The following is a 13115-nucleotide window of genomic DNA, read 5'->3' on the forward strand; positions in this document are numbered from 1 at the left end:
TCATGTAATTTGCTTTACTGCAGTATGTGCTTCACTGTGATAGTCTGGAACCAAACCCACAATATTTTTAAAGTACATAAGTATTTTAAAATATGACGGCTGAGACTCTTTCAAGCAAATATTTTTAAAACATTTCATCCAGTTTTTTCAGTTGTCCTCTGCAGAATGGTTGGTTCAACTTTTCAAGTTTCTCTGAACTGGAGGCATAATAGGAATCCATGCTCATATGTGGTTGCAGGGAGGGAGTTGTTTTAATTAATAAGTATCAAATCACAAAAATATTTAGAAGTCATAAGTACTTTTAAAAGAATAATGAAAGTTTTATTTTAAAATGTCAAGTTTTACACAATACACTAAAATTATACCCTTTGCACTATTTTAATTTACAATGAAAAATTTTAAATGTCAACTTAAAATATGAGTGCATACATAATTTCTTAAAAGATATTTTAGAAGGTACATTAACAAAAGGTTGAAGGCCACTGAACTAAAAAACCAAGAGAATACCTAAACCACACAAGTAAGTAATACAAGCTATTTTCAAGCGTATACAGAACATTCACATACATGCATACATGTACACACACAAGCACAAACACAATCACATGAACTCAAAACAAGTCTATAGAAGTTCCACAGAATAATCATACATACCATGTTCTCTAACCATACTTCAATTAAATCAGAAATGAATATGTAAAAAAAAATTTAATCCTATATATTTAAAACATAAGGCTCGTTTTCACTATTTTTCCACTGTAGATAGAAATGACACATATGACAAACTGACAACAAAGACTTAAATTCTGAATTATTAACATGACCATCTACTTACAGATGTGTAATAATTTCAGTAAGTTATTTAGAATAACATTATCTAGTAGCAACTTTTAAACCGTATACTTGCATTTACTCTTTTATTTACAAATAATTTTCAAACAACTCAGAGGTCAAAGGAAAATACATTAAGAAGCATTTATAATGAATAATGATTTTCAATATCATGTATTAAAAATGGTGGAATATAACTAAAGTGTAACTCAAAAGCAAAAAATTGTAGCTTTATATGCTTATATTAGAAAATAAGAGCAACTGATCTAAGTATCTCACTCAACAGAGAAGACAATTGAGTAATCCCAAAGAAAGGTTAAAGATGGGCATGATAAAAATTCAGTAGAGAGAAGTGACAAAATAAAAGATGATTCCTTGCAAAATAGATCTTTGTGAAGTATAATAAGAAAAAAGAGGCACAAACACTAAGAACTTTTAAAAAGCATAATTATGGGTTATGAAGACAAAGAGTGCTAGAACAACATTATGCCAATAAACTTGAAAACATAGACAGATGGAAAATTTTTGTAAAAATATAACTTTTAAAAGATTCTTAAATTTAAAACTTCAGTAGAACTATAATTATTAAAGAAATAGACTCTGGCCGGGCGCAATGGTTCATGCACTTTGGGAGACCCAGGCAGGCGGAACACCTGAGGTGAGGAGTTTGAGCCCAGCCTGGCCAACATAGCGAAACCTTGGCTCTACCAAAAATACAAAAATTAGCCAGGTGTGGTGGCCGGTGCCCACAGTCCAGCTATTCAAGAGGCTGATGCAGATGAATCACTTGAACCCGGAAGGTGAAGGTTGCAGTGAGCCATGATCATGCCACTGCACTCCAGCCTGGGCAACAGAGTGAGACTCAGTCTCAAAAAAAAAAAAAAAGGAAACAGACTCTATCAACTTAAACTTAAACAAAAAAGAAAAGAAAGGAGGAGGAGGGAAGAGAAAGAAGGAGGAAAGGAAAAATAACAAAGAAGAAATGAAAAACCACCATGAAGCCCAGACAAGATTTATATGTGAGTTCAACCAAACATGAAAGACAACTCCATCTTAAGTATACCATCACAGAGAATAGACTAAGAGGGAACAGATAAATTGACACATTTTGTGAATTTAGTTTGACTATGATACCAAGGGTAATCTCACCAATATAGATAGAAAAATCTTAAGTTCACTTCCATGATTATAGAAGTAAAAGAATAACATCAGTGAAAATGGTGGAGTAGGTAGTTCTAAGGGCCTATCCTTCTCCACAGAAATAGGAAAAAAAAATAAGTAAAAACTGTCTGAGTGAACTTCATATAAACTATAGAAAATAAGCAAAGATATGCTGCAATCAGATAAATGCTGAATCAAGAAAACAGCAACTTAAAAATGGCAGGAAAGTTGTGTAGCATTTTTACTTTCCCTGAAACACCACGCCCCTGTCCTGCCCACCGACCCCTGTTCCACTCCCCCTAGTTAAGCAAAGTCTTGAAGATGGCAATTGGTGTTACCAGTGTGAAACTCTGGTCCCTGGTTCTAGAGTGAACAGAGCCAACCTTAATCTCAAAAAACTGTTTTTCTCTCTTTTGACCTGACTGGAGACTGACTGAAGAAATGATGCAAACAGCACACCTATGTTCCACTTAATTCAGGACTTTCTCAGGGCAGAAAAGCAGCTACATAGAAGACTTTCATTGAAAACACTGCAAATGAACAACCTGTTGCTATCTGGGGCAGCAGTCTAAAGTTAAGGCAAACAATAAACACACTAAAAGCCAAAAAAGAGATAAAAGAATAGAGTTTCTTTGGGAAACAACAGCACTGAAAAGCATCTCTATGTACTGGAGAACAGAAAAGCCACATGCATGCCCAAGGAAGGGCACTTAGAAAAGACCCTAAGCTTTCATCTCAGGCTGCTCTTTAGGGTCAGCACAAGGAGGAAGGGAAGGCTAAAGCAGAGCTGTAAATGGACTGAGTAAACACTGAATGAATGCCCCCAACACAGAACCAATCTGCAAAGACTGAAAAGAATTTTTTGTTCTTTTCTATTATTTCCTTTTGGCTCTAGGAATTCAATAAAATCTGTTAAAAAAAAATCTTACTACAAGCTAAAGGATCAGAGATTTCAGAGACTACACACACCAAAAAATATAGACTTGACAATATAGTTAAGATCGGTAACTAGAGGTCTCTCATATCCACTTCCCCCACTAAAAACTAAAACCATGAACATGTAATCACACTTTGAGTAGATTATCCAAGAGGAACACCGATATTCAACAAAAAATGGACAGAAAACACCTAAACCAAGGAAAGAGAGGGGAACAAGACAGACTGCTCAGCCGGGATTGACAAGAAGCTGGGAGAGACACCCCATGGGAAAAGGGAAAGTGAGAGAGTGAGAGAGGCCAAATGGTCCACATTCCTACTATGAACCCCTGCAATTTTAGTCACAGGAGGGCCCCTAGACCCTTACAGGACACAAAACTAACATAGGGGGCTTACCTTTCCAGAGATAGCACAAAAGCATTGCCTATTCCAGTGAGGAAGCTCACACTGGGTCCCACACTCCCCCTGAGTCCTAAGCAGCTACAGCAAGGTGATATTTTTGGGAACCCAGCCCACAAAAGAATGTGTACTGCCCTGGGGCCCAGTGGAGCCATAACAAAGAATGAAATTGTGTCATTCACAACAACCTGGATGGAACTGAAGATCAGGTGTCAAGTGAAATAAGCCATGTACTGAAAGACAAATATCACAAGTTCTCATTCATATGTGAGAGCTTAAAAAAAAAAAAAGGGATCACATGAAGGTAGAGTGGACTGGTAGAAGAGACTGGCAAAGTTATATGGGTAGGAAGGGGGAAATGAAGAGATGTTGGTTAATGGGCACAAAAATCCAGACAAAAGGGATAAGTTCTAATGTTTGATAGAAGAGTAGGGTGACTACAGTTAACAACGATGTATCCTATTTTTCAAAACAGACAGAAAGAACTTGAAATGAACCTAGCTTCCTCCAACTTACAGTTAATGGCTATTCTGACCTATACTGATCTGTTAACCTCATCTACATTCTTGAGAGAGAATAAATTGATGTTATCACACATTCTTACAAATACTGTATTAGACATTTAATTTACCTCTACAAATAAAATCATACTACTATTCTTCAAAACAAAACAAAGACATAGATCAATTAGTACTTCTATTTAAAAAAAAAAAATATTTAAAAATGAGATACCATAGGTGCTATAGTAACCTCAGTGGTCCAGTAAAGTGTGTCAGCTCTACAGAAAGAATTCTCTGATTCATAGTTTTGGTCCATAGATAACATAATCAGGTCTCAAAAGTAAAAATGATTTCAAAATACACCAAAGAAATAAGAAAAACATCTATGAGGAAAGATTAACAGAGGTCTCTTCAGAAGCTAACAAGAAGAAAATGGTTTATCAACCATTTAATTAAGATTTTAAATCAAATACATATTTCAAAATATTCTTTGCTTTCATGTTGCTCTTAGGATCTAGCTTTAAGATTAACTTATGTCATGAGCTAGACCATGACAGGATTCTTTAGCCACCTTATATGTAATTATAAAGAATACTCAGCAAACATTTATGGTCGTCAGTTTGTTTTAATACCAACCCCAAGAAAGATTCACCATAAATTGTACTATAGTAATGCTTTCATTTTCTATGCATGTGAAAACACACATCTCAGCCATACAAGCATTAAAAAATATATATATTTTTATATTATATATATATACATATTATATTATATATAATATACATATATATATATATAATTCATGTACCCAGTATTAGCATAGCATAATTAAAACAATAATCCATGGATAAAAAGGAAAATGCTTTTTTTAATACTTACCACAAGCTTTAGAAGCAGCAATACAGATTTCTTCTGCAACATATTCCCCAGATGGAAATGTCAGATAATCTGCCTCAGCTTTCCCAAGGGAATGGTAAAGATACACCTGAAGGACCGGATCTATTTGCTTCATAGAATTGACATTTCCAGAAATATCACCATTCTGATTTATAGAAGATGTGGATGTTCCCTCCATTTCTGTCATTGTAAGGCAAGCCATTCCCATGCAGAGTCTTTTTCAGAACATTTACCTGTAAGAGAAAACAATGAAGTTACTAATGGGCCGGATGCAGTGGCTCACACCTATAATCCTAGCACTTTGGGGGTCCAGGGTGGCAGACAGGTTGAGCTCAGAAGTTGGAGATAAGCCTCAGCAACATGGTGAAACCTCATCTCTACAAAAGCATACAAAATACACACACACACACACACACACACACACACACACAAATTAGTCAGGCATGGCAACACACATTTGTAGTCCTAGCTACTTAGGGAGCTGAGTGGAAGAACTGCTTGAGCCCGGGAGGTGGAGTCTGCAGTGAGCTGCCACACTCCACTACACTCCAGTCTGGGTGATACAGCAAGATCCTGTCTCAAAAACAAATTAATTAATTAATTAAAGTTACTAATGGAAATAATATTGATAAGGCATTCTTCATACACAAAGAAGGACTGCTCCTTGACAGCAATGGCTGTCAAATCCATTAAATGAATAAATATCGTGTACTACTACGTACAAAGCACAATGCAAGAAATCACAGATTTTAAACTTCCTGTGGACATTTAAAGGATTATAAAATTCCAGTTAACAACCTAATTGAGGACAATGATATAAATTCCTAACATGAACAAAACAAATAAGCATTAAACTCAGTTACAGACAACAGAAGAAGAGATCTCAAATTAAGAGAAGGGGGGTCCAGAAGGCTGACTAGAGGTATCTGGTACTCGCCTCCTCCACAAAGAGAACCAAAATAGCGAGTAATCACACTTTGAATAGGTCATCTAAGAGAGAACACTGGATTTCAACAGAGACGTGAAAGGAAACACCTAAAGCAAGGAAGGAGAGGGAAGTGAGGCAGTCTGCTTGACCAGGATCAGCCAGAAGCCTAGAGAGCCTGCACAATGTGAATAAAGAGTAAATGAGAGACTCCCAGTGGCCCACATTTTCACCACAAACTCCTGCAATCCCAGACATAAGAGAGCACCTCAACTCTCATGGGCCCTGGGAGTAACCTAGGGAGCCGCCTGGAGACTACACAATGACATTGCTTTAGAGAAGAAGTTTATGCTGGTCCAATACACTCCCAAGTCCTAAGCAGCTACAACACGGTGCTATTTTTAAAGCCTAACCCCCACCAGCATGCATCCTGCCCTGGACCCAAAAGCCCCTGCAATGCCACATCCCTAGAGCCCCACTGACATCCTCCACCCAGTCACCTCCACTACTGGCTGCTGCCTATGGGGCCAAAGCACAAGCCAATGGCAGTGACCCCACTCCCCCGAGCAGAAGGACTGCCATACGTTTGTATGTGCCCTAAGGGCAAGCTCTATGACCCACAGCTGCAACCATGGCAGGTTGCTGCCACCAGGTGTCAAAATGCAAATGTGCATGCACCCTGAGGACAGCTCTATCACATCTGCAGCCTCCACCTATAGCTGCAGTGCACACTCCCCAGCTACCTCCCTACAACTGTTCCCACTGAGAGCAACCCCACCATCCCCAGCATCAGGGCCACAGCAAAGTCACTGCCACCCCCACCTGAACATTCCATCAGGAGACTGGAAATTATCCTGCTCCTGCCCATCACAAACAGCACCTGCTCACACCACTGGAGGACCTGAGGATACTCACCCTGCCCAGCTCAGCACACCACTCCCAAGGACTTAAGCATGTTATCTGGGGTCCTTGGGATCACACCATTTTGTTCACATCCAGTGTCAACTGAGCATTCCACCTGGAGGTCTGAGGATATGGCCCACCTAACCTGCCACTACCACCACAGCTGGTACCCACTCACACTTGCCACCTGACTTGCCTACACAGCCTATCACAGTCACCGCCAACATAAGCCCAAACAACTGGAGGGCCAGAAGGTTGTCCTACCACGACTACTGACATGGCCCATGTCATGCTCACTGCCCAGGGCTGTGGACCCACCCAACTGCCCAGCCCATCACTACCACTGCTGGCACCCAAACAAGTCACCTGTAGACCCAAAAACTGGCCTGCCTGGACTCACTAACACCATTTCCAAAGTAAGCCACCCTGTGGCTAATGTACAGGCATGTTTGTCCCACTGCTGCCACCACTGAAGACTGAGGATCAGTCCAGCTGGTGTCACCATTCCCAGCAAAAGTTCACCAGAGTCTCCACTAACAACTATACACTAAACCACTGAGGAAATCACAGACACCACTGACGCTGTTTACAGGGGAAAAAAGTCTTACAGAGACTACGGTACTAAATGTACCCAGATTCAAAGCCAATGTGCCCTAGGCAACCAATACCCAAACAGATTTGTTTCCTGAAGATTTTCAGGAAAAAGTCCTACCCTATGAAAGCAAATTCAAAAAAAATGGAAGTTACTATTACACCAGATGTGTAGATATCAAAGTAAGGGCACAGGAAACACGGAAATATGAGGAAATATGACATCTCCAAAGGATCACAATAATTTTCTACCAAAAGATTCCAGTGCAGAAGAAATTCATAAAATGCCAGAAAAAGAATTAAAAATAATGATATTAAAGAAGCTCAGGAGACACGAAAGAATACAGATAAGCAATACAAAGAAACCAGAAAAACATATCAGGATATGAATGAGAAATTTACCAAAGAGAAAGATAACATTTAAAAAGAAAACCAGAGGCCATGGGTGATGGCTCATGCCTGTAATCCGAGCACTTTGGGAGGCCAAGGCGAGCAGATCACCGGAGGTCAGGAGTTTGAGACCAGCCTGACCAATATGGAGAAACCCCATCTCTACTAAAAATACAAAATTAGCCGGGCATGGTGGTACATGCCTGTAATCCCAGCTACTCGGGAGGCTGAGGCAGGAGAATTGCCTGAACCCAGGAGGCGGAGGTTGCGGTGAGCCGAGATCGCGCCATTGCACTCCAGCCTGGGTAACAAGAGCGAAACTCTGTCTCAAAAAAAAAAAAAAAAAAAAAAAAAGAATCCTGAAACTGAAGAATTCATTTAATGAAATAAAAAAATACATTCTAGAGCATCTATAATAGACTAAATTGAGCAGAAGAAAGAATTTCAAAACTTGAAGACATGTCTTCTGAAATAACCCCATTAGACAAAAATAAAGAAAAAAGAATGAACAAAGCCTACATGACATATGGGATATCATAAATCAACCTAGTATTAGAATTTTCAGTATTCTAGAAGACAGTGAAATTACAAAAGGGATAGAAAACCTGGTTAATGAAATAACTGAAAACTATCCCAGTATAGCAAGAGATTTAGACATCCAGATATAGAAGCTCAGAGATCTCCAAAAAGACAAAATTCAAAAAGACCTTCTCCACAACACATTAGAGTCAAACTGTCTAACAAAGACGAAGAGAATTCTAAAAACAGTAAGAAAAAAGTGTCTAGTCACTTCTAAGGGAAGCTCCATCAGACTAACAGCAGATTTCTCAGCAGAATCATTACAGGCCAGGAGAAAATGAAATGATATATAAAAAGTGCCTCACTTTTTTTTTTTTAATTAAAAAAAACCCTGCAAGCCAAGGATACTATACCCAGCAAAAATTCGTTAAGCAAAGAAAAAACAGTCTTTCTGAGGCAAGCAAAAGCTGAGGGAATTCAACAGCACTAAACCAGACCTACAAGAAATGCCTGAGGGAGTGCTACATCTGGGAAGTGAAAGAACAATATCAGGCCAGGCACAGTGGCTCAGGCCTATAATCCTAGTACTTTGGGAGGCTGGTGCTGGCAGACTCCTTGAGCCCAGGAGTTCAAGATCAGCCTAGGCAACATGAGAAAACCCCATCTCTACAAAAAATAACAAATAATTAGCCAGGCATGGTGGCATGATTCTGTATTCCCAGCTACCTGAGAAGCTGAGGCAGGAGGATCACTTGAGAAAATGGAGGCTGAGGCTGTAGTGAGCCATGATGGCACCACTGCACTCCAGCTTGGACAACAGAACAAGATCAAGACCCTGTCTCAAAAAAACAAACAAACAAATAAAAAGATAGTTACTATCATCATGAAAAACAGATGACAAAATTACCAAACCCACTGGTAAAGCAAACAGAGAGAGACAAGAAAGGATCCAAATGTTCTCATTATAGAAAACCAACAAACCACAATGCTAAACAATATGAGAGAAAGAAAAGAACAAAGGACTTACAAAACAACCAGAAATCAATTAATAAAATGACAGGAATAAGCCTTCACATATCAAGAATAAATCTGAATGTAAATAGATTAAACTTTCACTTAAAAGATAGAGAATGGTTGAATGGATTAAAAAACATGACCCAACTATATGCTACTTAGAAAACCTCATCTCACCTCTAAAGATACACATAGACTGAAAGTAAAGGGATAGAAAAAGATATCCCATGCAAAGGTATTTCAGATACAACAGACTTTAAGACACAAACAGTAAAGAGACAAGGTAATTATATAATGATAAAGGGTATATAATAATTAATTATATAATGATAAAGGGTATATAATAAAAAATTAATATAAGAGGATATAATAATTCTAGAACTTCCAATGTATAAAAACAACAACAACAAAGCCTGGCAATTACTGTAACAGATATAAAACTGCAAGATACTTGAAGTTTATCTGCAACTGGATATGAAACTTTAAAGAATTCATTTGTTCAAAAATACGTAATTTATTGTAATCTATTACACTGTCTCTGTTATTACAGTCAATATTAAATGCAGCAAAAGCAGTTATAAGAGGGAAGTTTATAGCAATAAACACCTACATCAAAAAGAAAAAAGATGTCAAACAACGTAACATTACACCTTGAGGAACTAGAAAAAAAAAAGAACAAAGCCTGAAGTTAACAGAAGGAAGGACATAATGAAGTTCAGAGCAGAAATAAATGAAATAGAGACTATAAAAATGATGGAAAAGATCAACAAATCTAAGAATTGGTTTTCTGAAAAGACAAAGTTAGTTAAAATTAAGTTCTTAGCATTAAGGAGCAAATTTGCTAGCATTTTATCAATTTGTGCTCACCTTTGATTTTGGATTGTTTTGTGCTCACCACTGCTTTTGGCCTTCCTTCTGAACACACTTTTTCCTGCCTAAATGTATCTTTCAGTAGACCTTTCAGTGAGGCTCTGTGGGTTTTTAGCTGCAGTCTTTGAAAAAATACATGGCTCTCATTCTCAAAATCCTATTTATAATTTTCTTTCCCCAGAACTTTAAAGATATTACTGCATTGTTTTGTGGCATTTATTAATGTAAATATGAAGTCTACCATCACTCCTAGGTGTCTTGGTTTTCCCTTAAGTAGTATAAAATTTGTTTGCTTAACAGCAATGTTCTGAAATATTTTTGGAAAGGTCTTGATGTAGATTTTTCTTTATCTTGATCAAAAATGACTATATACTTCTAAAGATTGATGTCTTTTTTTTTTCTTTCTAGGAAATTCTCAGCTACTATGTGGTCAAATGCTACTTCTTTGTTATTCCCTCTAAATTATTTTAGCAGAACTGATCACTGTCCATGGAAGCCTCTCAAGCTCACTTCCACATCCCTCCATCTCTTTCTCATGGTGAAAAACGTTACAATAATGGTTAGCTTGGCAAGGTTGGGATAGTGGGAGGGCATGGAGAATGACTGGCAGGAGGCACAGGGAGACCTCTAGGGTGCCTCCTGCCACTGGTGATATTCTATTTCTTGATCTGAGTAGTGGTTAACAAAGATGTGTTCACTTTATGAAAATTTGTTAAGCTATAATTTATGAGTAGCACACTTTCCTGTATGTGTGTTACACTTCGATTAGAGGTTTACTTACATTTTTAAATGTTATCAGGAACAAATTTTTCAATTTTTAATTTTATTGACCATTTTTCTTAGCACTACATTTCTTCGTGTTATTTTGCAATTTGGTTTACAGGCTCATTGTACCATTCCTCCCTTCACCTTGCCCTCAACACACACACATAGAAAGTCTGTAGTCACCCCTCCTCATCTAACAATTTGTGGTTGCCACAATTTAGCCTACCTGCGCTATCCACATATAGAGCCAGGTCTTATAACAGCAGGTTAAAATTCCTGCCTTGAGGAGGTATCTGATATGACACAGATCCAGTCAGTCACAAGGCAGGAGATATTTCGCTCCATCTTGGAGTTCTGAAATCACGTCATCTCATCTTCCTAAGCTTGCAACTTATCCAAAGCTACAGCAATAGGCAGCATTTAACAGGAGGTTCCCTTCCAATAGCCTATTTGGAGGGAAGTGATAGCTGGCAGTAAAAGTAACATCCTGGACCTGCCTCTAGTCCATGTTGTACCACAAGAGTAAAACTCCTGTCTCCAATGCCTATTTCTATACAGGGAACCCAGCAAGCATAGGCTTTAACCCTAATCAGTATTTTGCACTTATAATCTATATTTATATACAGCTTGATCTATTTTTATTCAGGATTTTTTTTTCTTTTTTTATATTTTAATATGACACAATCGTGTTTAGAACAGAAAGGATGTTAACTGGAAATCACACTGCCTTAAACATACACACATACCCCAGAATTCCACAGGCACTCAATAAATGTTTCCTGAATTTAAATAAATTAAATCATTTAGAAAATGCATTGATGCTTTTCTACAAAAAACAAGAATATAATGATCACAACTACAGCCAGCATTACTGCTTTGATTTGTGTTAAGATGCCAGCAGTTTCACTCACTATTACTTTTGTACCATTTGTGCGTATGTCAACTCAATGAAAAAGACATTTAACATCTTGGCATTATTATGAAAATCATTTTAATTGCATTAACCCCTTGAATAGGTTGTGGGATACCTAGGCATCCTCTAGAGACCATGTTCTGAGAACTGCTACAATTCTACATTCAGTTACAAACCTCATGAATATTTACACCAAGAGACACATTAGAAGAATATTCATTGCGCCTCAGCTTCCAAAGGCAAAAACTGCAAGCAACCCAAGCTATCAGGAAAATAGGTAAATACTTCGGTGCATTTATACCACAGAATATGTTCCTCAGTTGTTAAAATAAATGAACTATAGCTTTATGCAACATGGATAAATCTTAAAAATACAATTTTGTAAAAGCAGTAAGTTACAAAAAACTATAAGCTGTAAAATACCATTTTTCTAAATTTCAAAAACAATCAAAACTGAATCGTACATTGTTTAGGCATATACATGTATTAAATAAATCTCCCCCACACAAAAAAAAAAAATCAAAAATCAAGAAAATGTTAATCCCAAAATATAATACAAGGGTTTCTTCTGTGAGACAGACAGGAGGACTGCTCGGGAGAAACACATATGTAGGTGCAAATTGCTGGCAATGTTCTAGTTCCTGGGGTGGTTGGTAGTTTCATGGGTGTTTAACATATTGTTCTTTATAACTCTCATATAAGTTACATCTATTCTAGTTTTACAGGATTTTTCCCTCCTAAATATAATCAAATGCACAAATCTTAAGGGTACCAGTCAATAAATTTGGACACTGCATATACCTATGTAACCCAAAGCCGTAAGAAACTATCAGCATCCTAGAAAGTTCCTTCATGTTCCTTCTCCATCAATCCCTGCTCTGACCACCCAAGTGGCCACAGCTGTTCAGATATTTTCCCACCATATATTAGATTATGGTTTTGCTCAATGTCTTGTACCACCAGAATGAAAGTTTCCTGAAGGTAAGAACCTTGATATATTATTTACTACTGCACTCAGTGCCTAGGATACTCTCTGACACATGAAAGTTGCTGAATAAATGAAGAGTAAATAAAAGCTATAATTAAGTTTCATCAGCATGTGTTGATTAATAAATCAGTTGAATAAAGAATAAATAAGAGGCTGGGTACAGTGGCTCACACCTGTAATCCCAGCACTCTGGGAAGCCAAGTTGAGAGCATCACTTGAGCCCAGGAGTTCAAGTCCAGCCTGGGCAACATAGTGAGAACCTGTCTCTACCCAAAAAAAAAAAAAAAAAAAAAGTAAATAAAATTTATAATAAATTTTAATCCATTTGTACACGAACACTGGAAAACCAGTACTTTAAATATCACGTTTTAAAAGTTAATATTTTCAAAATTTAGTCATGTACTAATAATTCTAAGAGATACAATTTTTCAGATCAATAAACATACATCAAGAAGTAATGCAGATTAGAAAAATTACTAAACTGGGAGCCAAGAGGCCCAAAAATAAGTTTTC

At 37.5% G+C, this 13115-nt stretch overlaps 1 protein-coding gene across 2 annotated transcripts in view; it reads right to left on the bottom strand.

Annotated features, from left to right (window-relative positions):
• Positions 1-13115, bottom strand: part of JAK2 (Janus kinase 2) — a 123147-nt gene that overhangs the window by 77640 nt on the left and 32392 nt on the right. For both annotated transcript variants that reach the window (XM_012454553.3, XM_064361473.1), the window contains exon 3: positions 4707-4957. In XM_012454553.3, coding sequence (XP_012309976.1) covers positions 4707-4932 — 226 coding nt within the window. In that variant the 5' untranslated portion in view covers positions 4933-4957. The remainder of the gene's footprint in view (positions 1-4706; positions 4958-13115) is intronic.

The sequence above is a fragment of the Aotus nancymaae genome, unplaced genomic scaffold (assembly GCF_030222135.1).
Source record: "Aotus nancymaae isolate 86718 unplaced genomic scaffold, 86718_ANA_hifiasm-v0.15.2.pri h1tg000041l, whole genome shotgun sequence".
NCBI classification, from domain to species: Eukaryota; Metazoa; Chordata; class Mammalia; order Primates; family Aotidae; genus Aotus; species Aotus nancymaae.